The sequence below is a fragment of the Brachyhypopomus gauderio genome, chromosome 12 (genome assembly GCF_052324685.1).
Source record: "Brachyhypopomus gauderio isolate BG-103 chromosome 12, BGAUD_0.2, whole genome shotgun sequence".
Classification (NCBI taxonomy): Eukaryota; Metazoa; Chordata; class Actinopteri; order Gymnotiformes; family Hypopomidae; genus Brachyhypopomus; species Brachyhypopomus gauderio.
The window spans coordinates 18,702,647-18,727,587 of record NC_135222.1 but is presented as its reverse complement, the minus strand read 5'-3'; the positions used below and the strand labels follow the sequence as shown (position 1 = coordinate 18,727,587).

The 24,941-nt window shown below is 43.2% G+C and overlaps 2 protein-coding genes and 1 long non-coding RNA gene across 7 annotated transcripts in view; 2 read left to right on the top strand and 1 right to left on the bottom strand.

Annotated features, from left to right (window-relative positions):
• The first annotated feature begins 502 nt into the window (after positions 1 to 502).
• Positions 503 to 10,277, top strand: LOC143528037 (ciliary microtubule inner protein 6-like). 3 transcript variants are annotated; one of them, XR_013134342.1, is made up of 9 exons: positions 503 to 641; positions 910 to 926; positions 1,180 to 1,289; positions 5,083 to 6,998; positions 7,259 to 7,411; positions 7,526 to 7,748; positions 7,875 to 8,028; positions 8,239 to 8,345; positions 9,802 to 10,277. XR_013134342.1 is itself a non-coding variant. In XM_077023513.1 (6 exons), the coding sequence occupies exons 2-6, from the start codon at positions 7,353 to 7,355 to the stop codon at positions 10,120 to 10,122; spliced, it is 864 nt and encodes a 287-aa protein (XP_076879628.1). In that variant the 5' UTR covers positions 5,193 to 6,998; positions 7,259 to 7,352; the 3' UTR covers positions 10,123 to 10,277. The 3 variants fall into 3 exon arrangements, 2 of the variants coding, with proteins under 2 accessions (XP_076879628.1, XP_076879629.1); XM_077023513.1 differs by lacking the exons at positions 503 to 641; positions 910 to 926; positions 1,180 to 1,289 and having other exon boundaries at positions 5,193 to 6,998; XM_077023514.1 differs by lacking the exons at positions 503 to 641; positions 910 to 926; positions 1,180 to 1,289 and having other exon boundaries at positions 5,193 to 6,998; positions 8,239 to 8,359.
• Positions 8,508 to 24,941, bottom strand: part of LOC143528039 (uncharacterized) — a 28,818-nt gene continuing 12,384 nt past the window's right edge. Inside the window, exon 4 of one of the 2 annotated variants that reach the window (XR_013134345.1) lies at positions 8,508 to 9,230. This is a non-coding gene — a long non-coding RNA (uncharacterized LOC143528039). Of the gene's footprint in view, positions 9,231 to 19,158; positions 24,907 to 24,941 lie in introns of those variants that run through there. The other variant, XR_013134344.1, reaches the window with a different exon arrangement.
• Positions 11,153 to 24,941, top strand: part of sptbn1 (spectrin, beta, non-erythrocytic 1) — a 53,644-nt gene continuing 39,855 nt past the window's right edge. Inside the window, exon 1 of one of the 2 annotated variants that reach the window (XM_077023499.1) lies at positions 11,153 to 11,316. The gene's annotated coding sequence lies outside the window, so the exon portion shown is untranslated. The remainder of the gene's footprint in view (positions 11,317 to 24,941) is intronic. The other variant, XM_077023501.1, reaches the window with a different exon arrangement.

Genomic DNA, 24,941 nt, shown 5'->3' with positions numbered 1-24,941 from the left:
TATTAATGGATTTTTATGTGGAAGGTTAATACAGAAGGTGTTCTGTATCTCCTCTACAGAAAGACTGTTTGTTACTGTTTGCTTGTTATGTGACGCAGTCATTTTGATCGTCACACTATTATTAGAGTTCACGCACGTTTTGCGGGAAACCTATTGTAATTATTATTATGGAGCGTGTGTGTGTCTACCTTAACAAAATGTCTGGAGTCTACGAGTGTGGTGACACCTCGTGGGTGTGCAGGGTACAGTTCATTCGTCAATCGTCTCGGAGAGAGACTACAATGAGTATATATGGAGAGTTCGACGTACGCAATGTGTAAATGTTTTTTCTCGGTATAATGTTCTTGTTTTTAATTAACAAGTATGCACATATGAATTTTGTATGAGGAGACCACGTTACAGGTCAAATATAATAAAGATAAATTATGTAACGGGCTTGCAAAAATATCATTCGACTAGAAAATCTCGCGATGTGAAGTGGTACTAGCCGGGTGGTGGCGACATAATACCATTTATGTGTAGTTGCGGCTTCAACGTGTTTGGCTTTGTGTTCTTAATCTTTGGCCTGACGACACTGTTTGCCATGTCTTCCGGCACAAAATTGACATCCGTAGATTTCGAAATATTCGGAAATGTTCAGGGTAGGTATACCAGCTCCAGCTCGAGACTTCCGTCGCGTGTAGAGTGGCCTATAATAGCTTGCACAGAAGGACAGCCCCGCCTCCAAAAATAGTTGCAAAGTATTGTCATGTGTATATTCAAGTAAATAGGCGTTAATTCAGATTCATCTGTATATCTGTATATCATCTGTGTTCAAATCCCCAATACCAAAATAATGTTTACAAGGAAAACAGTTTACCAAAACGTTTTTTATTAAAAACTAAAACATTTTTTAATTTTTCATTTTAGGTGTTTGCTTCAGAATGGTAAGACTTCTCAAAATTAAATGAGTCATCATACCAATATTCTAGCAAAATTGAGGAACAAAGAATAGTGTATGAACATAAGGTTTCTCATTTAATACAGGACATATCTGAATATGTCAGATCTCAAAATGCCATTTTCCTTTGAAAACACCTTATTAAGAAATATTGTTTCTGTATACTGTATATTGCATATTGTATACTATAATATTATTGCACCGGCATCTCAGAGTTCATGTGACTGCACTGTGTCCAGTACACGGAGGATCAGGGAAAGAAGCTGGGAGTTAATGGCTGGGTAAAGAACACCAGACAAGGCACCGTGATCGGCCAGGTGCAGGGGCCTCGTGAGAAGGTCGACGAGATGTGAGTATGCGAATGCTCTCGCGATGAAGGCTCACTGTCCCGTAACATTGTTAAGAAGAAGCTGCATAGCTTCAAAATGTATAATTGCATGCTGGAGGTTTTGAGTGATTTTTTTCTTCACATTTTTATAGTGTATATTTTTTCAGTTAAATTAAGCTGTTATTTTATGAGTTTTGTGAAGTTAATAATAAAATAGATTAATTAGACTAATTTGACGACGCAAACAATAAGAGCTTTTATACGTATGACTGTGACGTATTTATAGTTGCATTTTCCTGCAATACCATTTTTTACCAGTAGAAGGTGCCACTCACTAAGTCTTTGTTGCACGGAACACTCTAGAATCCAGTCGTTTTTCATGGCCTTCTTCGTGCTCTGCGTGTACCATATAGAAAGACATATATTCAGAAATCACATTTTACTATCTAACATGATCCGAGAGCATCAATTGAACCACACAAACATAATTGGCTCAGCTGTAATCACAGGCAGATGGATATAATTTGTTCTGACACAGTTAGGCTCAGCGTGAGTTAAACAGAATTCCTGTGTTCTGTCTCTTGAGGTCCGTGCTGTTTGCAGCCAAAGTCAGACTTCTGCCCAGAGAGTGATGTGATCTCCGGCCTGCGTAGCTTAGTTTGTGAGGGTGTGTCCCATTCTGCAGTCCCAGATGCAGGGCGGGTGAGGAAAGGTGATGTCATAATGGGAAGGCGGGCTGGCACAACACACAGGGCTGAGGGGCTTATGACATCACAGCTCGAATGTGAAGCAGACTTTCAGGAGTGAAGGAACTGAGAGACTCACCCTGTTGTCCATCATATGGGATTGTCTCTCACTAGAGTTCATGTCACTTTAAAGCATGTTCTTGTGTGAGCACATGTGCTGTAAATAAATAATCCAATATGCCACAAATATGCAACATGGTTGATGTGCTGGTTATTGCTCTTTTACAGCTTAGCCAGCTTGCTATCTATTTAAACATATTTTTAATAGAATATCTTTAATACATAATCTTTTCATTTTAGAAATTGTTCAATATTACACTCAAGCTAATCCTGATTGCACTTGTGCTCAGCCTGCTGGCTGACAGCTCTGCCCTGCAAGAGCATGCATTTGTTGCCTTGGTTGGAGCCTGCTTACCTTAATGAATTTGATCATGTAGCATCCGTAATTTTTTTGTTTGTTTGTTTTTGTTTGTTTTTGACAGGTTTGAACCTTTTTTAAAACGTGTTGGTTTAATTTAAGTTATTTTTCATCGCCAGTGCTGAGCCCAGCTGTCTGCATACAACCTCACGACCCCAATAATGCAGTGAATGTGTGAGCATCCTCCAGGAAGGCATAAGAGAGAGAGAGTGTGTGATGGCTGGAGAGTGTGTGATGGCTGGAGAGTGTGTGATGGCTGGAGAGTGTGTGATGTGTGATGGCTGGAGAGTGTGTGATGGCTGGAGAGTGTGTGATGGCTGGAGAGTGTGTGATGTGTGATGGCTGGAGAGTGTGTGATGGCTGGAGAGTGTGTGATGTGTGATGGCTGGAGAGTGTGTGATGGCTGGAGAGTGTGTGATGTGTGATGCCTGGAGAGTGTGAGTTTGGCTGGGTGTGGAGCCAGACTGTATCGTTTACTGTCGCAGAGATAAAAGCTGTTCCTCACTGATCTTCCACTCTCCTCCCCTTCTTCATTCCAGCTCATGAAGTCGGGATGTGAGGAGACAGAAATGTATTTGCACATTAAATATTTAAACACCCGGAGAGAGCAGGATGGGAGTTCCCCGCCCTCTCCTGTATTCCTTCCACTCGTCTCGTCTCTTTCTCTTTCTGCTCTCTGTATTGCTCGTGTTCTCTCTCACCCCCGTCTCTAACCGTGTTCTGTCTGCTATCCATAGCCCCTGGTCGGTTCTTGCCTGCATGTCCGTGTTCATTTACTGTGCCGAGTCCTCCATTACATGCTGTGGAGTATCTGACTCTGTGTGTGTGTGTGTGTGTGTGTGTGTGTGTGTGTGTGTGTGTGTGTGTGTGTGTGTGATGAGAGCAGAAGTCCCAGGAGACCCTCATTAGCGTTCTGTACACCCTTTTCCGGAGACATGAGGGTGGAGATTCTTTGACTGTAGAAGTTGTGCATGCATGTACTTCACCAATCCCATGATCCCTTGTGTCACACAGCCACATAACATTTCACGTAAAATGGTTTATTACTCAGTGACAGGACAAGTTGGACTTCTTAGACTTCATTGTTTGTTTTATAATAAACATTAACATGATCAGTATCCACTCAAGTTTTCAATGCACAACCATCCAAGCACAACACCGAAGAGCTGTTCTAGGACCAGTGGTAAGCCCTCACTGACTGCTGGCCTGTGTACTTAGTGGATCACTGGATAGTCTCCCAGCTGGAGGAAATTCCTTTCTATCACTGCACTTCAATGTTATCAGACTTCCTCAATAACAAGGCAAGGGTGAGACCCCTTTCCTCTAGATCACAATGAGTCCTCCACACACAGAGAGTGGCACATACATGCAGTAGCACACTGTTTTGTGGACTCGGTGGTACGATTGTGGACAAGAAAAATTGAGAGACTACTAAGAAAAGAGGAAGAGTTGTGTGGAAAGTTTGTAGTGGGTTTTTTTTATTTGAAGCACAGCTTTTCAGCTCCTTGAAAACACAGAGCAAATACCAAAAGCTGCCTGGTCCTCTGTTTTCACCACTCACTCGTCTGTGTCCCCGAAAAAAGACGAAAGAACACAACCGCCCATCCATCTGTGAAACATAAACTCCTTCTCATGTTTTCCCGTCTCGGGGCTGGGTTTCCTGTTTTGCGTGAGCCCTGCCCAGCAAGTGATTTATATTGCTGATGCAATACTCAAAGCTCAGATCGAAAGCTTAGCTCTGGGTTTTGGCCTGTGGGCTTGGGCCTTATTTCAGATGACCCTACACACCCTCTTGGCCTCCCTTAAGCTCTGCGCTCCCATAGCGCCTGATTACTTATTTGTAATGAATGTGGGATATTTCCCTCTTCTTAGTAATATTCCATTGTGATTTAATCTGCATCTCCCTGCTGGCAAGTGTGACCAGCACACAATGACTCTATGATACCTGATTGATGAACGCTGGAACATTTTCATCAAGAGAGATGGCAGGGACATTGGATTCTTTATTGACAATTGCTTCAGCAGATCTGTTTGCCTTGTGCTCAGCATGCAGTTGCTGACCTGTAATGAGTGGGTTTTCTCTTCTGTCCACTAGCGCCATCCTCTGGGTGGATCACAGGCAGACATAAACACTATTGTACCACAAGATCAGCCAGGAAGAGCTTGCGTCTGTGGCCCATAATGCATTTGCAGGTCCTCTGAGGAATAGCTGCATGAGCAGCCATGCCTGCCCGTGCTTACCCCAGGAGGGACAGGGAGGGGCAGAGAGAAAGGCTTCTGTGCATAATCTTGTGACTCCCATGGTGCTTTTTGTGTACAAGCATTGTTGAATATCAAGCACTTGTTCAGATTAGGATATTAACTAAATAACCTGCCTGTCCTGTCATTTCCATTGCCTCTTGTCTGTATGAAATTTACAATGGTATATTCAATTTGCTTTGAGTAATCATATTCTCTCTCTCTCTCTCTCTCTCTCTCTCTCTCTCTCTCTCTCTCTCTCTCTCTCTCTCTCTCTCTCTCTCTCTCCTCTCTCTCTCTCTCTCTCTCTCTCTCTCTCTCTCTCTCTCTCTCTCTCTCTCTCTCTCTCTCTCTCTCTCTCTCTCTCTCTCTCTCTCTCTCTCTCTCTCTCTCTCTCTCTCTCTCTCTGTAGGAAGCACTGGCTGAGATATGAAGGCAGTCCCAGCTCTCGTATTGACCGGGCCGAGTTCACTAATGAGAGAGACATTTCCAAGCTGGAGATGCGTGGATTTGGTACTCGTTACTGAGCTCCTCCTCCTCAATAGTTCATTAACCTTTCAGCCAATTGCTATAAAGTATTCATTAATATCTCCCTCCCTGCTGACTCATTTTCAAATATAAACTTTAATTATATTGATATCCTCTTTACATTTATCACAAGTCCATATACTGGTGATTACAGCATAGGTGTATATGTGTGTGTGTGTGTGTGTACATATATATATATATTGTGTAGAGTTTGTGATTCTAAATGTAAGCTTACTTTTCCAAACTAAAACCATTAACAAAAAGGCCCTGTCAGTATTTTGTACTCAGCAGCCACCTTGGAATAAATCTATAGTGAATCTCATATTTTGAACCCTGCATTTTTTACAACCTTTACAACAATACCTCAACAGATATTTGCTCTTTAGTGCATTATTTCAGATGCTCAGTTTATGGAAAATCCACCAATCACAATGTTCCCTTACATTGTTGCCATGGTGAATGTTGCTCACTTTTGAGGAATTCCCTTAAGGTGGTTGGCTTGAAGCAGTCACAATTGTTCAGTTTTCATGCAGGAATATCAACAACATAATGAAACGTGTTGTTCTCTTCTTTTACAAGATATCCACCTTTTGAACAGCACTCACAGGGCCTTTTTTCACCTCATGCACTGTAACTGTGGCTACAGATATAATATGATTTATTGAGGACCTCCTTTTTCTCCCAGCATGCTTGGCTACCACAGATCTGCATACCCACTGCAACCCTCTTAGCTGACAGCAGCAAGATTAGATCAGGGGCTCATGGTCGGCCTAGAGATGCAATCTGGATAAAAGTGACACTTTTTACTGACCTAGGGACAGAATCTTGCAAAAATACAGAACTCTGCTTTCGTATCAGTGTAAAAATGCTTGTACTGTACGTATGCAATACAGATCTGCCAGTTGCATGTGATAGAAACTCAAGGAGGCCACACTGAAATGTGCTTTGTGCTGGTCAAATACACTATGACATCATTGAGTCTATTAGCTGCAAAGTGCACTTGACGTTCCCGTATGTGTTCCCTTTCTGTGACTGTTATATTTTGGGGGGGAGGGGTTAGTTCAGGAGGTAATAACTCATTTTCAATAAGACAGCTGACAAATTTAGAGACATAAGAACTGGTTAAGACACAGTGCCACCATTCACTCAGTGTCATAATATGCTACTGATCTGTCGCAGTAAAAGCGGTCATCTTGTCATAGCTACTGTAATGGGAACAGGTGTTACCCAGGGCTGATTTCTTCAGAATGTTTTACATTAATCCCAACACCAGCAAGTAAAAAAAATATTCCAATTTAACACAATTTAAACAATCGTGTAGTACGTATTTGATTACATAAAAATACACTTGGCCAAATGAGGCTATCTTATAGCAAAACGATACGTTCCCGGTATCCGCTCACATCCGGGTAACGAGCTCTAATCACATTAATTGTCAAGTTGCAGGAAAACGAACACAAATCACAGCGGAACAGGCAGGAAGCTGTGAACGAACACAGGACGTTTGTTTGTTTTCAAATTCCCTGAGCGACCCTGAAATTCGCTTCCAGTGTGTTTGCAATGCAAAAGGTTTTCTACTTTTTTTTCTTTCTTTTTTAATATGACTAAGAAATTGTATGACCATTGACTGGCACATCAGGTTCAGAGCACTTTGTAAAACAAACAAAAATAAACAATACTGACGCATACTCGTACAATATTTCGTTTAAGCCATTACCAATTTTATAAAACAGTCTGACCTGTAAATACTTTGGTAGTCTCTATCCCTTGACATAGGCTACAAGCAAAACAAGTACCATGGTAATTAAACTTTATTTACTTATTTAACTAGAACTTGATGTATTCATCTTTTGTTTGTTTTAGACACGCAGGTATGATTTGTTCATGGGAGCAAACGTGTCGTTTTACTAAAATTTAACAGTGGTTATGCTATGGTATGGACTGACTTATAGCTAGCCTAAATAATTTTTTTAGGCGTCACAAAATATCAATTCAATAGGCCTATAGAATTCTTGCGATGTTTAGGAAAGGTCAATTTTCTGTTAATCTGTGGTCTATAGGGCGTACGACATGTTAAGTGTCAGGTTTCGGCTTCCCTGGTTACCTAGCAACATTGGGTCGACTTCAGAATGAGAAGAACGAACTCTACTAGACATGTATCCGCGTGCGGAGATAAGTCTTCCTCGGAAGAAGAGGGTACGAGAATCCTACCGGTACGTGACATTAAACTGTAATATCCAGCTTTTCCTTGATGTTCTCTTTGATCATTGGAAGTGCAGCAGATGTCAATACATTTCCCTATTTCGCGTCTGCTTTTTGTGACCCAGTTCAAACACATACAGGATATTTGATGAAAAAGTGCCGGATCGATTAAATCCGGACCAATTCTACAGGGACCACAAATATGAAACCAGGGATCGGAGAGAAACGGAGTTACTGAAAACGCACAACATACCGCAGCCTTACAATGCAAGATTCATTCGAACCAATGTCAGATTCCTTAATGAGCCTGTCGCTTATATGGAAACCGAGGACACAATGGCTGAACAGGTTGCTATACGTGTTTATAGATTTCCTTAACATGAGAAACTTTTCAGAGGTGTCACTAGCCTCCGGTCATACATTGATACCTTCTTTGTTTTCTGTGTCATATGCCATGATACAACTTCCCATTAGTTTAAATGGTGGTCAGCTGTTCCAGTCAAGGAGCTGCATAGGAAAACAGTATACAGTAAAGACAGCACTCAGAGGAGAGACTACCAGCCCATCACAAACACCACAGTAACCAGGGTCCTAGAGGGAAGAGACAGGCCTCCAGCTACAGGAATCGGTACGCTCTCTTATTGGTGTTGGTGTGTGTGTGTGTGTGTGTGTGTGTGTGTGTGTGTGTGTGTGTGTGTTAGGCATGGTTGTGAATATGGTCTGCAATTATTTATTCATTAAACTTCCTTTTATAATGGATTTTTTATGTTAGTGTGAAATGCATGCTCGGACATATACTGCTTGTCAGTATGGAACTACGGTTTCTTCATGTTTGCAGTTCCAACTCTGAACCTACCTGGACAGCCTGTAGATCTGGAGGAGCACATGTCCTTCATTCACCAGTATGACTCCAGGAGAGTGCACGACCAGCCCTACCAAGGAAGAGTAAGAGCATGCTTGTATGACATACTCTCTAATGCCCTAATTTGTATGCACACAGCCGGAAGACATTCTAATACACATTTGTGTGCGATGGCAGCCGTAGTGCTTTCATCAGAGTTAACAACTTTTAAATGAAGGGTTTCAAAAACTTATAGTCAGTAGGCTACCTCACTCGTAGATAATAATTCAGTTGCATTCTTAAGTACATATTAAAAGTATATCTACTTACTCATTTATGGCTTTAAATACCTTTCACTCTACCTAAAATCAAGGCATACTTTTGGCTCCATCACATTCACCCTGTTATTTGTTACATGGATGAGTTGCTAATCTCAGTACATAGTTTGAATCAACTCTAAAGGAATGGATCTACCCCTTACGTTTGGTCATTTGGTAAAGAGAACATTTTTTGCCACAGAACTCACTTATATTGATTCAAATGTCAGCAGCAAAGGAATCCTCCAATCTGAGTCACATTTTGACATAGGTGACTTCACCTTTTAATACTTTTATGGTTTAATCACTTATCTTAAGTAGATTTTTGTTGCTGAACAATTATCATAGTGATAATATAGGCAGGATATTCAAGCGTTTTCCTGAAGAGGATGACGTAAAGCATTTCTTTTCCCACCAGAAGCTACAAGGCTATTCTGCCTTGTGAGCCCAGTTTATTCTCAGTTTATTCTCAGTTTATTCTATCCATTAGTTTATTCTCGGTTTCTTCTATCCATTTCATTGTTCCTGAGGTTCCTGAAGATAAAAACACTTCTTCCACCCACTCATCAGCTTGCTTGCAGGAAGTTGCCAATGTTATCAGCGGTTGCCTCTTCATGGGCATTTGGATTCCATCCCGGTTAACATCACGCCATCTATGCAGCATACGGAATCCTGTGTGCGAGCAAGAAGCACCTGTTTTACCCACAGTAAAAATCTTTTAACAAGAATATGATTCAGTGTCAGAAACTCAAAAATATCAAGGTATCAAACATGCCTTCTCAAATGAGGACCTCAGCATTGAACTTATTCAGCCTTACAGTTGCATTCTTATCAGAGTTAAAAGGATTCGTGTTTTAAAATATCCACTAAGCTAACCCTTTCATACTGAAAAGGAAACCAGAGGTTCATGGATTAGTGACCATTATTTTATATAAAATGCTTGTGTTATGGCCTTATGCTTAAATCAGTGGAATTGCCGTGAAGTATAATTGAAGTATAAACATACACAAATACATGTGCACACACATACTTTAAATGTATTTTCTTGTATGAGGAAAAGTGACGTGATCTGGAAAGGTTCTTGGCGGCTTGCAAACTCTGAGATGAACTGTTTACTACAGCTGTATCTCCTGCTACAACCCCCACCCCTTCAGTACTGTATGTCCTCAGTCCGCTTTTCGTCTGTTTTATGTTTGCACCCCTCTCTCTCTCCCTGTTCCTCTCTGTCTCTCCCTCTTTCCAGCGTCATGGAGCCTTTGTGTGGAGTGAGAGGGGGGCAAGGGGGCCCATCGCATTCCAGAGCGCGGCGGGGCCTTGTTCGCCCTCTGAGGGGAGAGCGAACGGGCTGACCCCATCCCAGCAGGCGCCTCTCGGTTCTCAGCAGATGTGCATGTCCACGGGGGCCCTCACATGCCGGCCGGGCCCTGCTCCTAGGAGCCATCAGAAAATGACTCAGAAGGCGGAGAGGGTGGACGACATCACTCCTAAAGTGAAAGGAGTCCCGCAGGGCCCGGAGCCTCAGACGGCATATATCCCCATTTTGAGTTTGACTACCACAGAGTGAACTGGTGTGGCCACTTTTGGTGATATGAACTGGAAAGGCCTTGTGTGAAATTGCACCATTTCACAGTCACATGTCTGTCTGTTCTCCTAGCCAAGCAGCTGCAGCTTGGATCTGATCAGTATACTTGCGATCCTTTAAATTAAATGATTTTGCACATGAACGTTTTAGCAGTGTTTAACCTCACAGTCCTGTATGTAGAGATATGCATTCAGTCTGCACCAATATCAAGTTATAAATTGTCTACAGCGGTCTCAAGCTCGATCAAGTAATAAATGATGTTCTGCTGTAGTTTGCGTGGCGGTGCAGGTAGTGTGAGATAGTGGCATATGGAGGTCTCTGGAGAAGGGACTCCAGAAGTGTCTACAAAATACTGTGAATGTACATAACTAATAATTTAAAATAATATTTTCGTACTGATCAAAATGCCTTTAACTCACATATTTTCTATTTAAACAACACACTGACCTGAATATTTTTTTCTTTATGATTGCAGTAATTACCAGATTTTTTCTAGACTACAAAACAAAAGCATTTCAGAGCCATAAGTCAGTGGTAGTAATGTCAGACGGGCTTGTAGGCCTATAGTGTCACCATGACCCACCATGTTAGAAGCCCACTGCTGCTCCATAAAGTAGCGTCTCATGAAATATGAATGTGTTATAGTTGCACTGCGCAAGAACACGCTGAAAACCAGTCCAAAGATCGGGCACATGAAATAAAGAAAGAGAGGACGAGTGTATACCCACACACACTTTTATAACCGCTCTACTTATGCAGAAATTAGAAATTATAAATCATTTATGTGCACTTGTTCGAGATTCACATGACCCTGAACCTAACCGTTATGTTAAATATTTTCCATTAATTTGGCTGTGCCGAAAACCCTCCAAGACGTTCCCTAATAAGATGCAAATCAGAAGATGCTATGTCAAGACGCTCCACACCACTTGCAGGCCGCAAATCTTTCGCTTGGATCGGACCTACATTATGTGAGAGAGAAACCACTTGAGCTCGGAACACGCAAGCCTATCCCCGCCCTCTTAGCTCAGTGCAGCAGTCGCCAGTGCCGAGAGCGAGAGGACGAGCAGGCAGTGCGGATTCCGCTGGTCACTCCCCGCGTCGCTTCCACAGCCCCTCTCGTTTGCTCGTTGCGGACTCGTAAGGTGGTGAACTTCATTGCTCATTCTTTTCTAGGTAAGTGCAAACAGATATTGATTTTTTAAAAATGTTAGACTAATTAGACGGACGCAGATTGTTGGAGATTCATAGAATTATTGCATGAGCGTTTCCATTTCATGGAAAAAAACGGATATTTTAAATGAAGGCTTGTGGTCGATGATAGAGACGTTGCAAGGGCCAAAGTAGACACTTTATCTTCTGGTTTGCGTCAATGAAATCCGACTGTGTTTATACGGTGCCCCCGAGCAGAGTTGTAGAGTACCTGTTTAAGGCGCTAATTGCATGCTTATCGTGCAACAATTTTGTAGCAGCGTAGAGTAATTGGTCAGTTTCGTAGGTATGATTCCTATTCGTGGTCTGTTGTAGTGATCAGCGACAGTGGTAGTCCGACGGCTGCCTAAGAGCGATGAAATAACGGTACGATGCAAACAGGCGTGGTCGGATCCTGGGCTGTACCGCGGCTGGAGTTTGTTATTGAGAGGACGCGCTGTCTTTCGCCACAATAAACGCTATCGGGGGCTTTCGGGGTTGCAGTATTTCTTTTATTTGACCGCATTATAGCCTACGATTACGTGCGTATTCTGGAAAATATTCAGTTGGTACTTGCACTGATCTAACGGGTAAGGCTAACAACAGGCAAAAGCGTGATCTCGGTGTGCTGCAGATGCACGATGTTGTGCTGACTACATGGGAAGGTTGACATCAAAGGCGATTTCTTGTTTACCAGTTACAGTTTAGCACGCTCGTGCGTCCGCGCGCATTAGGCTGGTTGTCAAATAGCTGCCACACACGCGCGCATCACACCACTAGCAGCTCGACATCCAGATGGTCTTAGAAGCTGTTGGTGAATGCTTAAACATTTGTTTCGAACCACTTTTGGGTAAATAAAGGGTCATAAACACAGCAGGGACTGAAACGTTGGTGATTTTTGTAACTCACTTTACTGCAGTCGAGTCGGGGAGTTTCGCACTAAAACATTCGGTGCTGATGCGCCACTGGTGCGGCCTTTTCCGAGGACAGCCGCTTGGTCCTCTGACAGCAATGATATCGTTTTCTGAGCGGAAGGTTTTACACGCATATCATTTTTTTTATTACCGGAGTCATTGAATCAAGCAAAACATTAGGTGATGATGTAATTCTGCCACGCACATCCCTCGCAAGCCTCCAGGTTTAGGCCTGTTGGCTTGCTAAGCAACGCTGTCGGCTAATCCCCACAGTGATTCATTTATCTCCGCGCAACAGGAAACCGACAAGATAAGAACTGTATTATGGCCGCGGATCATTTTGCCCTGTGTCTAAAGGGGATGGTTCAGATGCGCGAAGGACTGACATTTAAAGCACGTACAGATGGTTGATTGCAGCAACAGTACATGTGTTTTTACATCTGAACCACACCTTACAGTTAAAGGTTAGATCTGTTGCATAACGACTGAGAACAGGCTGTTTAACCCTGAAGACTCATGAACTACGTTATTACATTAATCAACTTTGGTGATTTTATATTGACCAGAGATTTGTCTGTGACAGTCCACCTCCTACATTTTTGCAACCTGAAAGAACCTTAGATATGTTTGGTGAATATCCTAAGCAAATTTCATCAAAAGTTCATACTGGGTGTTTTGACCGGATGTTAAAGCATTACGCTGCGTGTTGATTGGGTACAGGTGATCCTTAGGTACTTCATATAACATCATATCATACAAATATACAAATATGTTCACTATGCTTTGTAATGTTATATATATATATATATATATATATATATATATATATATATATATATATATATATATATATATATATATATATATATATGACTGAGGCCTGTGTTGTATTCATAATAGTGAATACAGTTTTTCTGCAGTTTTTTCTGCAGGTTTTGAGTTCTCATAAGTTAACTATACTACAATCATCTATAAACTATTAAATATATAAATGAAGAGTTTAGATATAAGATAAACAACACATACCCTCTTAGTAGTTTTACATCTCAACAAGACAGTGACATACCATATAATATACAGCTCAGTGACATAGAAAAACAATTACTAATATGTGTAATATGGAAACAAATCATGTAATAATAATGATACAACTTGAAGTTAAAAATAGTGCCGTTTTGCCAGCTTGCTAAGCGTTTTCCAACCTTGGTTCTACCATTGCAGCTCTTAAGTGTGCTTACCATTTAGATTTTTTTTTGCCTTTGTCACAGACGTGCAGTATCTCTATCTTCAAGGGCAGGGTCACCTTGTAGTGGTGGAACACAGTGCGTTGTTTGTGTAGGTAATGCCTGTTCACTTCTCCAGGGCCCAGGGGACCCCTTGTACGCTTGTTCACAAGAGAGCGTGCCTGGGGATTTGGGGTGCGTGTGTGTGTTTGTTAAGAATAATACTGACCCTGCAGACAACTCGCAGTTTCGAAAGCAATGTGCTTTGTGCCCGAGTGCCTGAGAATACAAGAGTGCCAGTGACGGTAGAGATGAGGCAGCTGATGTGTGGTACCATGTACTGCTTGACTTAGTTAGCTACACTTGTCAAACCTCCTTCCGCTTCAAACTCTAAGAGGCACTGGCTGAGAGACATCGGAGGAGAGACATTGGTTGTTCAATGCTACTGCCGATGTTTAAGAGCAACTTTTTCATACCCGCTCTAAGAGACCTGTGGTTTCATCCTGTTATTACTAGCTACCTCCTGAAGAGGATGCAACTTAATTAGTTTCACAGCACAGACAGTGTTAGAATCAGCCAGGTGGCAGGGAGTGTGGGGGGAGAGGGGCCTGTTTACTGTCCGAGATGGCTGGCCCTTAAGTAGAAGCGGGAGGGGAGGAGCTTCGGAGGGTGTGGAGTGATCAGGGACCAGCTGTCACAAGAGGGTAACGACAGGTGAGGGACACATGCTCCCCCTGGGAGGCAAAAGCCCCCACCCCCCACCAACCGCCGTCGCCACCCCACCCCCCGGGAGGTTGGGGGAGGGCATGCTTAGGCCACATTTAAGTCACGATCTATACTCTGACTCCCTTTGCCACACAAGGCAAGCATGCTGGCTGTCTTTAGCATGTTTCTCCAGCTGCCTCCCAAGGGACTGCCTGGAATTTTAGGCTTTTATTTTGGGTCTTGGAGTCTGAAAATCTTACAGCACTCCAAAGAACAGTGTAGCTATAAGGAATGAGCACCATTTCTGTGTTGCTGTTGTGTTCCTGTTGTTCAGATGCTAGCTGGCCGCGTCTGCCTGTGACCTCAAAGGGAATAAAACGAATGATGTTTTTCTCTCAGGGCCTGGAGCCGTGTGTGTGGACGGAGGGAGAGGCAAATATGATCTCACAGTTCACAATGTGATCTAATCACATAAACCCTGTTTCTGATTCTGATCTATTCATCATCAGTGCTTTGCTGTAAGTGTTGTACGCTGATGAGGAGTGATGGTGCAAAGTTATTTATTGTATTATTTCACTTACAAAATTCACTTTTCCCCCGTGCTTTAAAAAACCTATGTATTTGGATAGTTTCAGAGTCCAAATAGCTATTTTTGCTCAGTGTAGGATAATAAAATTTCATTTTTCTGTAGCCTTACAAAGACACCAGATTTACAAAATGAAGCTACCAAAGTGCGACAAGGCTAGAACAGCAGATATATTTCTGTGCTGATTGTGTCTGTAGGAGCAACTCCACAGCTGACATGCTCAGGGCTGTCGGAGCCCAAAGTGGATTAGAGGAAATGAGAGAGACCCTGAGGGACTGGGCGGGTCCCCCAGCATGAACCTCTCTCTGCTCTCCTCTCCTCTCTCTTCTCCTCTACGTTCTACTCGACCCACTCCTCTCCTCTCCTCTATGCTCTACTCTCCCCTCTCCTTTCCTCCCCTCTCTCCTCTCCTCTCTACTCCTCTACGTTCTACTCGACCCACTCCTCTCCTCTCTGCTGTACTGTCCCCTCTCCTTTCCTCCCCTCTCCTCTCCTCTATGCTCTACTCTCCCCTCTCCTTTCCTCCCCTCTCTCCTCTCCTCTCTACTCCTCTACGTTCTACTCGACCCACTCCTCTCCTCTCCTCTCTACTCTCCCCTCTCCTCCCCTCTATGCTCTACTCTCCCCTCTCCTTTCCTCCCCTCTCTCCTCTCCTCTCCTCTCTTCTCCTCTACGTTCTACTCGACCCACTCCTCTCCTCTCCTCTCTACTCTCCCCTCTCCTCCCCTCTACGCTCTACTCTCCCCTCTCCTTTCCTCCCCTCTCTCCTCTCCTCTCTCCTCTCCTCTCCTCTATGCTCTACTCTCCCCTCTCCTTTCCTCCCCTCTCTCTTCTCCACTCCTCTTCCCTTTCACATGACTAGTGCATGTACAGGCTAGTACATTAAGCTTACATTAAGCTGGACTTACTGTAAGCTGTTTTTTTTAATCTGTAAGACTCTATCCATTTTAGATGATCAGTTACTTCTGCTCACCTAGTAGCTCTTTATTTATTTACGGTCCTAAGTTAACCATCGTCATTCTGATGGGTCTGGTTTTTACACATGGATGTCCCGTGCTCTGTCCCGTCACTGAAATGACCTGTGACGATTGGCAGGATCTCTCATGCACCCTCACCAGATCCCTTAGCTGTATTCCACAGATCTGTTTAAAGAGTTATCCACCCGACGTCTATCTATTCCTTTCCACCATCTATTCCACCCACTCCACCAGCTGGATGGCTCACTCAGACGCTGACCGTGTCCTCTGCTGTAATCCTTAAGGCCGGGAAGTGTCATCTGGATCAGCTAGCTGTTAGCCACGGAAGTGCCAGTACGACCCCCCCCCCCCCCCCGGGCTAATTAGCAATGCTACGCTAGTGGAAAAGTGTATTTTCCTGAAAAACGTAAAAGTTGGTGATTACAGAAGGAGGCAAACGATTAAAAATGGGTAGTTCACAGTACCAGTGTGGTGTCATGATGTTATAATGATTACAACAGCTTTAAACTTTCTGACAGTTCAAAGGAAAGGTGCGGCTATCCCACTGCTGTGATTTAGGCTCATTGTTTAGGGAAACTTCAGTTCAATGGTGTGGCTTAAACACACACTTCCTGTATCTCTGTACCTTAGCACGTAGACCTCCAGGCAGTTGGAAAGTTCAGTGGTTGGTTTCCACACTTTAGAGGAGAGGTGTTAGATGAACCTGGGCTCTTGTTATATGACATATTCCACAGTTTATTTTTCAAGACACTTATGCTGGACAATACTGCAAATAAAAATGTCATCATCATTTTTTTTCTTTCTCAACTCATGATTACAACATGCAGTTTGAATTTTAAAAATGCATTTTATTATTATGGACTTTGGATGTGAAATAATAATCTATAGTACTCAGGTAGTGGAATTGTGAATTTGAAACATCCTTAACAGATGCAGTACAACAAATTTTTTAAAAGTATTTAGAAGTATTTATAGTGTTTAAGCAATGTGAGAAACAATTTTATATTCATATTTTTAGCTGTATCCATATCTCAATTATTTTTCATGATGTGAAGTGCCTTTACATTGCTACGTTCTTCAACTGGGAGCTCGTCAGCCTGTAGCAGCCTGTTATCTGTCACTATACACTTAATAAATTGATATTCATGATTATATTACCACTATTACATTAAATCAAAGATTGAAGTATACAATGAAAATATTTAATGCCCACAGAATAATGTATAATATTAACATATTTACATAATATATAATAAACAATTTGTTACAATGTAGTTAGATGTAAAATGCAATTCTTTTCATGTCAGTGTTTGCTTGTGATATGCAGAGTGAAACACTGTGTAGCCCATCCAGCTTCCTCATGATGAGAAAGACATTTGAGACACATTATTGATTTTATGATCGATCTGTTTTCCATGAATTTTCGCCGTCTCTCTCAGTGTCTCTCTGTCTTTGTCTCTCTCTCTCTCTGTCTGCCTATCTTGCTCTCTGTCTTTCTGTCTTTGTCTTGGATAGGATGCACTCTGGCTGCTTGACATCTCAGTTGGTAGTGATCTCATCTTCAAAGGCCTATGAGGACATTAATTTAAAAGTCTGTGTTTGCCTGCTGTATTAGCAAACTGGTTTCTTGGTCTGTTTTCCTATCCATTACATAATCGGACCCTCGGAACCAGAGCAGGGTGGTGGTCTTTATCAAGTCTGTAAAAATACTCATTACACACTGCAAATAATTTTACACTTTCTGCGTTACAAGTACTTTGGATCATCTGTAGGAGTCATAATGGAACATAGATTCAGGTAGTTAAGAGCGCGCTAGTATCCTCCGGCTGATTTTAGTTTGAGTTAATTGAGTTAAAGATGCTGATACCACAATGAGGAATAACGTGTTCCAAGCAGCCTTTGATGCTTTCAGGTTCAGGCTTGTAATCCAGATTTGAGAAAGCTCTCTCTCTCTCTCTCTCTTTACAGTTGCATCATATTTACTATGTTAGCTGTGGTGCTAAGGGTAAGGTTCTGTTCTCCAGTTGGGATAACAAACATGGACAAGGTACAATGGATGTGGTGTAATTGCTGCAAAACAATGGCCGTTCTCACATTTATTCTCTCGATTCTACCTGACATGGCATGGAAGTCATTGAAAAGGCTTTGGAAATGATGATGTCATCCCAAAAACACTACACTTCCCAGGTCACTGGCCCCACTCCACTTATCTCCTCATTTTCCCATAATGCTTCTGTACGTGTGACAAAGGAAGTGCCAACCGTGGCTCCGGTCATGCACCGTTTCTCTGTGAAATATCTAATTCAAGCCCTGAAACGCTAGTGTTCTGTGGCTGATATTCAAGTCAACTCCTGACAAAAACTATTTGGACAGCTGTTGTCTTATTTCATAACCCATTGTGGAAAGCAGTGTTTCCGTGCTGGTTTACTACCAAACTGGTTTGCCGGTGGAGTTTGTTTGGAGCTCTGTGCGATGAGATGTCAGTGCTGTGCCATGTATCCCCGTCAGCCACGACAGTGTTAGTATCCTCTGAAAATGATTTAGGGCCATGTGATTAAATAACCTGCCACAGTGGCCAATGATTATCCCCATTAGATGGGGAGGACAGAGCATGACTAAAAGCTCCCAGTCAGTGTTGTTTTGACAGCTCCTTAGGCCTCCAAGCATAACATGTAAATGCATAATCTCTCTGCTTGGTCATACAGTTGGGGATGGTGTGGGGCAGTGATCTGCTCTCCAGTGAGCTGTCACTGTTCTTCTCTCTTCCTCTTTCTCGCTTTCGTCTGTCTTTATTTCTCTCTCTCTATCCAGCTACACTGTAAACCTCAGTCAGACTGGAAATACAGACAAAGTAAATGATACATATCTATATTTTTCAAGAAAATTGCTCATTCAAGTCAATTTATGTGGAGTCCATCAATGTATCTTTAGCTGTCTTTCCCTTGCTGTAGCTCAGGGTTTCTGATATGTGTGTTCTCTTCAACTTCATCTAGGTGTTTGTGGTGTGTGCATGCGTGCGTGTGTGTGTGTGTGCATGTACGTGTATGCATGTACACGGGAGGTGTGTGTGTGTGAGCTCTCCTCACCCCTCGTCTCAGCAGCAGGCCGCTGCAGGTGCTCGTTCATCATGTGCTGGAGTGAAGCGGCTCTGTTTCCCGCCTGAGTGTGTAGCCCTGACCACCCTCCCCAGGACCACAACACCCCCCCGCTCAGAGGCTCCGAGACTGGGCCCGTGCGATGGGTGGGGAGGACCAACTTTATCATCAGAAAAATGTGTGGAAAAGATGAATGAGAAAGGGGAGCAAAATGGAAAAGTGGGTGAGGGAGCTTGAGTGTGTGTGTGCATGTGTGTGATATATATATATATATATATATATATATATATATAGAGAGAGAGAGAGAGAGAGAGAAAGGGGGGGAGCGAAAGAGAGGGAGAGAAAGTGAGTTGCTCAGGGAGAAAAGGGAGGAGTGCGAGTGTTTGAGTAGGAGTATAATGATATCCAGACCTCGCCACAGAGCCCTATGTGTTCTTCAGTGTATGGTGGCCAGGTCCAGATGGGATATATTCAATTGCAGCTCCATCTCTCAGCCAAAGATCAGGGTGTGGCGGGACAAGGGAGGAGCTCTCCGAGGCAGGAGTAGGTCAGACAAAGCTGCAAGAGTGTTTCCTACTTTGAAAATGTCTAATAAAATGCATGCGCCCTTATTAAAACTCAGTTTTTGTTTTGTTTTTCCCTGATGTGTGTGTGTGTGTGTGTGTGTGTGTGTGTGTGTGTGTGTGTGTGTGTGTGTATGCGCATGCGCGCGCGAGTGAGCACATATGCATGCTGACATAGGGGGAGGGCCTTAATAGTGTGCGTGAAACCACATTAGGTAAATGTAAATCAGAAGGCACATTAGTATGGCTCTGGCAGTGCAAATGGTTGGATTAATCTGGTCCCCTCTAGATGACATCAAACACAGGCGCCTTAGAGATCCCATAATGTTTTGACCAAATTTGGTTTGAAAGAACTGGTACATTTTAGGAGAGTGTGAAGGCAAATAAATTGGCCAAGTTTGATCCTTTTAAGAGGATAATGGGGTATGTTTGAGATGCGTTCTGGTCTTATTATAGTCTGGTGTTTTTCTTTGGCTCTTGCTGGGTTATCTGAATGGAGACCAAACAGCACAAAACTGGCATTCCCTTAGCTGTCTCTAATTGGAGATCATGTCGTATTACACTCAGTTATGCAATAGGTAATGGCTTTATTGCTTGTTTAGAGTTGTGTATTGTGGCCATGTCAATGGAATGGACTTCAGCACCTTCTTTCACTGCCTAAATGCTGAGACGTTCAGTACTGCTGAGTGCTGAGTTTCCCACATAAGGCCTGCTGGCTGTCAGTACTGCTGAATGCTGACTTTACTACACAAGGCCTACTGGCACCAGTCTCACTTTAAGTCTAATTTTCCTGCTTTCCACATTTTGACTGTTTAAGTTCTACAAAATGGGTTATATCCTGGATTTTTTTTTATTGTTTATCCAAGTATAGAAAGGGACCTTGTTTATCCAAATAAAGAGACTTTCAGGAAGATACACACACATGAGAAACTCTTTATGTTGCTGTTTTCTGTGATGGATGGGTCTCAGATTAATCTCACCCTTTTGGATGAACACAGTATCCAGTGAATCTTTCTAAAGGGGTCCGTGGAAAAGGGAGAACGCCCAGCATTTTCCAGAGAGTCAGGAAGTGAGGTCATAATGAAGCTCATTCTCTAGAGAGAGGGACATTCATGGCACATGACGTCTCCATCGTCCCGCAAACAAAAGGCAGACGACTGGTCTGACCCTTCATCTCTGTATTCACAACAATGCAGCCTCAGAGGAAAGCTTTGGTCTTTAAATAAAACTCTTTAAATAAAAAGTGATGCTAAATCTACATCCTGTAAATGGACTGAAATGAGATTATAGCACAGTTTGCGTATAATTTTAATGGAGAGAAATACAGGTGACTTTATCCCCATACAGCACACGTTCATTCATCCGTTGTGCATCTAAATACCTTTCATATTAGTTTCAATGTAGTTGGTGAATAATTCACAATAATTACTAAATAGTATGCTTCAAAATTGCTAAATCAGATAACTGAGATAAGTTAACTAAGATTACTAAATGGGAAAATCAAATAATAAGCATAAGAATGTTTGGATCTTGCCGTGTATCTTGGTGTGTTTGTATTTTGCATTTGTGCTACAAAGCTACATCTCTGAGCTTTCTTCACGTTATCCATCATGGATCTTACACATCTGGTGTCCATGGATCACGCTAGCATCCTGTTTGTTGAGTTTTTTTTTCTTGCCAAGGACCACGCAGTATTTAATAGGAAATATTTGGACTTGTGCCACTGTAAACACCGCAATGGCTAGCTGTTATCAATTTGTCAAAGAGACACCAACAGCTGGTATAACCAAACTAGCACAAACTCCTACTAGCATTTTAACAATGGAAATCTTTCATGTGATTCATTCATTCATTCCACAAGCTGCCCAAAGGAGTTATATTTGTAGGTGGAAAAGATAACAGTGTGGGGACAACTCCAAACGGAGATTCATAAACCCAGTAATAAGGGCAATATTATCGTAAGGTCATTTAGTGTTCATTTACAATGACAGAATGGTTGTCCACTGCCTTTGTGCTGTTGCTTCTTGATGGAGCGTTGTCTTAATGTTTGGTTGGAGAACATTTGTCTTTGCGCACACTAAGCCCTGAGACATAGTTTTGTTGCACAATAGTGTTTTTGTTTCTATTTCATTTCCTAGTACAGTAAATGTTTACACGGGGATTATGGGAGATTTACTGTAGCGGCCGTGGAGTGTTGTCGTGTGTCAAACTTCCGCCCCATCAAACAGGCAAAAGAGAAAAGGAAGCAAGACTCAGCCGAGGATTGCGGGACGTCACAGGACCTCACTGACCCTGCAGCCCTTTACTCTCTCTCTCGTCTGGCTCAGAGTCAGGACGGGGGAACATCCCATCCCACAATCAGCCTGATTGCTCCGTTCTCAAGGGCCGCCGTGGCCGAGTGAACCCAGGCAGACAGACTGTGGGAACCCGGTAACCTCCATCCGGGGCTGAAGCAGTCAACGTGCCCTGCCTCCCTGCGGGTGGGGGTGGGGGAGGGATGTGTCCCCGTGTCCTCTTGGGCCCGTGTGTTCCGCAGCTCTCTCGAGACACCATGGACATGCTAGCGTCTCACTGCAGGGCTTGAGCAGAGCACAGCGCTCCGTGTCGTTGCAACACGCTGACATAGTCGTTTGTGTTTTACTGCGCAGAGCTTCAGTGAAATGAGGTTCGGATGCCAAGCGGAGTTTGCACAAGCCTCATGGCCTAAGCTCTTGGATAAGCTGTTATCACGTGCCCCACAATCTACCCAAATGATAAGCACAGTACAAAACCAAACCAGTAATCAATCATCTCTTGCATGGCTGGTGCAGGCCCTGCAACTGTCAACCAGTGTTTTGAAACTGGTTGAAACATCTAAAATGCACACATCTCCCCCTAACAATGGCTCCTCAGGCTTGGCGGGTTTAATATCATTCGATATACTTGGTGTGATCTGTCTGTTTTGGCTCTCGGTGTCCTTCTTCCATTAGATTTCTAGAAGGGGTCTTGAGTGCTTCTCTGGCCTGCTCACATCCTAACCCAATCATACTCAAGCGGCTCGCGGTACTTTCCTGCAAGTGCACTTGCTTTGAGAAGAGGATCGCTCAAGTGCACTGAAAACATGCGTCAGCCCCATGTGTTAGCCAGGCCAGCCCCCGAGATTGTGGAGGCCCGCAAGCCACATGCATCGGGCAGCGGTGTCAGCCAGGGCCCCCTGTCTGCCACCGGCCCAACACGTCTGTTACTTAGCAACCCCAGCCTCGTCTCCGCCTTCCAGACAGCAGACAGCACGCGTGCGTCAGGGGCGGGCCGGCCACGTCGTCGCCGCCGGCGCGCGTTGTGGAAAAGTGTATTTGGTTCAGCATGTTCCGCAGCACAGGGCGGGTCCGCGTCAGCCACGGCCCGAATTCCACTGCTACTCCTGTTTTTTGCATGATGCTGTTGCAGTTGAGGGGAGCGGTATTTTAGGTTCGAGAATGCAAGGCTGCATACCAGCGATAGCAGGCACGGCTGAGTAAGAACATGAAGGGAGATATCGCATGGGCAAGACGTGACTATATAGAGTGTGGGCTGCTTTGGGGTTTTGGGGCAGTTGGTTTCTGTTATGGTGCATTCCATGATGAGAGGTTCTACATAGCATTAGTGTGTTGGTGTGCACAGACAGGGCTGAGATTGGTAGTGTGTGTGTGTGTGTGTGTGTGTGTGTGTGTGTGTGTGTGTGTGTGTGTGTGTGTGTGTGTGTGTGTGTGGGTGGGCGGCTGGGTTGTAACAGGAGGTGGAGGTGTCTAGTTGACGGATATATCCCAGACAAGCCTCCAACAAACTCCTCCACTTGGGCAGGGTAGTGTTGATCCAAGCCTCATAGATCACTGTGACCAGACCACCAGCCTATTCCCACACACTCTCTCTCTCTCTCTCTCTCTCTCTCACACACACACACACACACACACACACACACACATGTAAACAAACACAAAATATGTGCTGGCAGAGTAAAGGACAGCATGATCCTCAAATGACTACCACAGCCTGGCAAAATTTGCTTTAAAAGGACCTCCACTCTCACACTATAAATAATGTATATCTTGGCAGTCATGTGTATTGTAGTTATCCATTATTCTACCTGATGAACCGTGCTTAAAACGTGTTGCTACTGCATTAGGAAAGCACTGCCACAACGCAGCCTGTTACAGAGAAATGGGTTCGAGCTTGTGGGTCCATATACCAGTATCTCCGTAGCTCATGTCCACCAGAGAGTGACAGTGCAGGTCAGGACGCAAAGCTTACATGGCCTGCTAGTGCCTGCCCTTCTGTTAGAAAATAGGTTGCCATGGATGCTGAGCACCATGGTGATATCACAAATAAAATCTCTGGCGTTATTGTCACTGGCCCTTGTTTTCTGTGTAAACAGAAAGTCACTTCAGATTGAAGACACAGTGCTCACATTATATTGTGTCTTATTGGACAAACCAATTTAACACAGCTTCCAAAAAGCCTGTCACTAGACTTTGAAACATACTGGTTTGTTTGTTTTTTTGTATTCTGCCTTTGCCTTTATCTTTAATGGGATAGTTTTAAAAACACATTGTATTTGAAATTATGGAGACTCATAAGTATTATATATTCAACTACGGTACCCCATTTGAAAGTCTATAGTCCTGTTCAGATTACAGACCTGCTCAGATTATAGACCTGTTCTTTTTCTTTGTTTGTTTTCCTGTTGCATCAGAATTCGTATAGGCTACAGATTTAATACTTCACACTGAACAATTCATTATGGTCTTATTATTTTTAGATTGCGTATAAAAATCTTAATTTTAAGGGGCCCCCAGATTTTATTAGCCTGGGGCTGCAAAGGGGTTTAACCATGTTGGGTTTTGTTTGTTCCCTGTGTGTGTGTGTGTGTGTGTGGGAAGAAGACAGCAGGGTGTAACCAGCAGCTGTTCTGCTGTTGTTAGCTGGACCATGAGAGATGTTTTGTTCTATCATCGGCAGCTGTAATAGTTTGGATTTTGAAAAGTGCATTCATCCTAACAGTACTTGGGAAAAGTTTTGTGTTGACACTCGTCAAGTAAACTCTGAGAATAATATTCATATAATATTTTAACTACAGCTGTCTGTCCCTACATTATTGTATTATAGTGTGAAGTAAAGTCACACAACAGCTCCCCCTTCTGGGAATTGAATGTATTACTCAAAAATGCCAGAAAATATAGTCGTGTTTAGGATTTTAAACAGCGTTATTTTATTTATCTGACCACACTAAGATTGAAATAATATAATGTCAGTATTTGCCTCACACCTGATCAGTCATGACTGGTTGGGAACGTCAGCGTGAGCAGGGGGTCTATGATCCTGCTCTCTCTGACTCTGCTAAGGAACGGTTAGCTTCCCCCGTACTGGCGCAGGGTTCCTGTTTCATAATGGACTCACCCAATGGCTTAGGGGTTGTTTTTCTTCATAGGGAGAAAAAAAACAGAGAAAGTAGGAGAGGCCATTTGCCAAGGCCATAGTGTTATCCAGCTTTCATTTCCTGGAGAGGGAGAGGGACCAGGCAGACAGATTGGG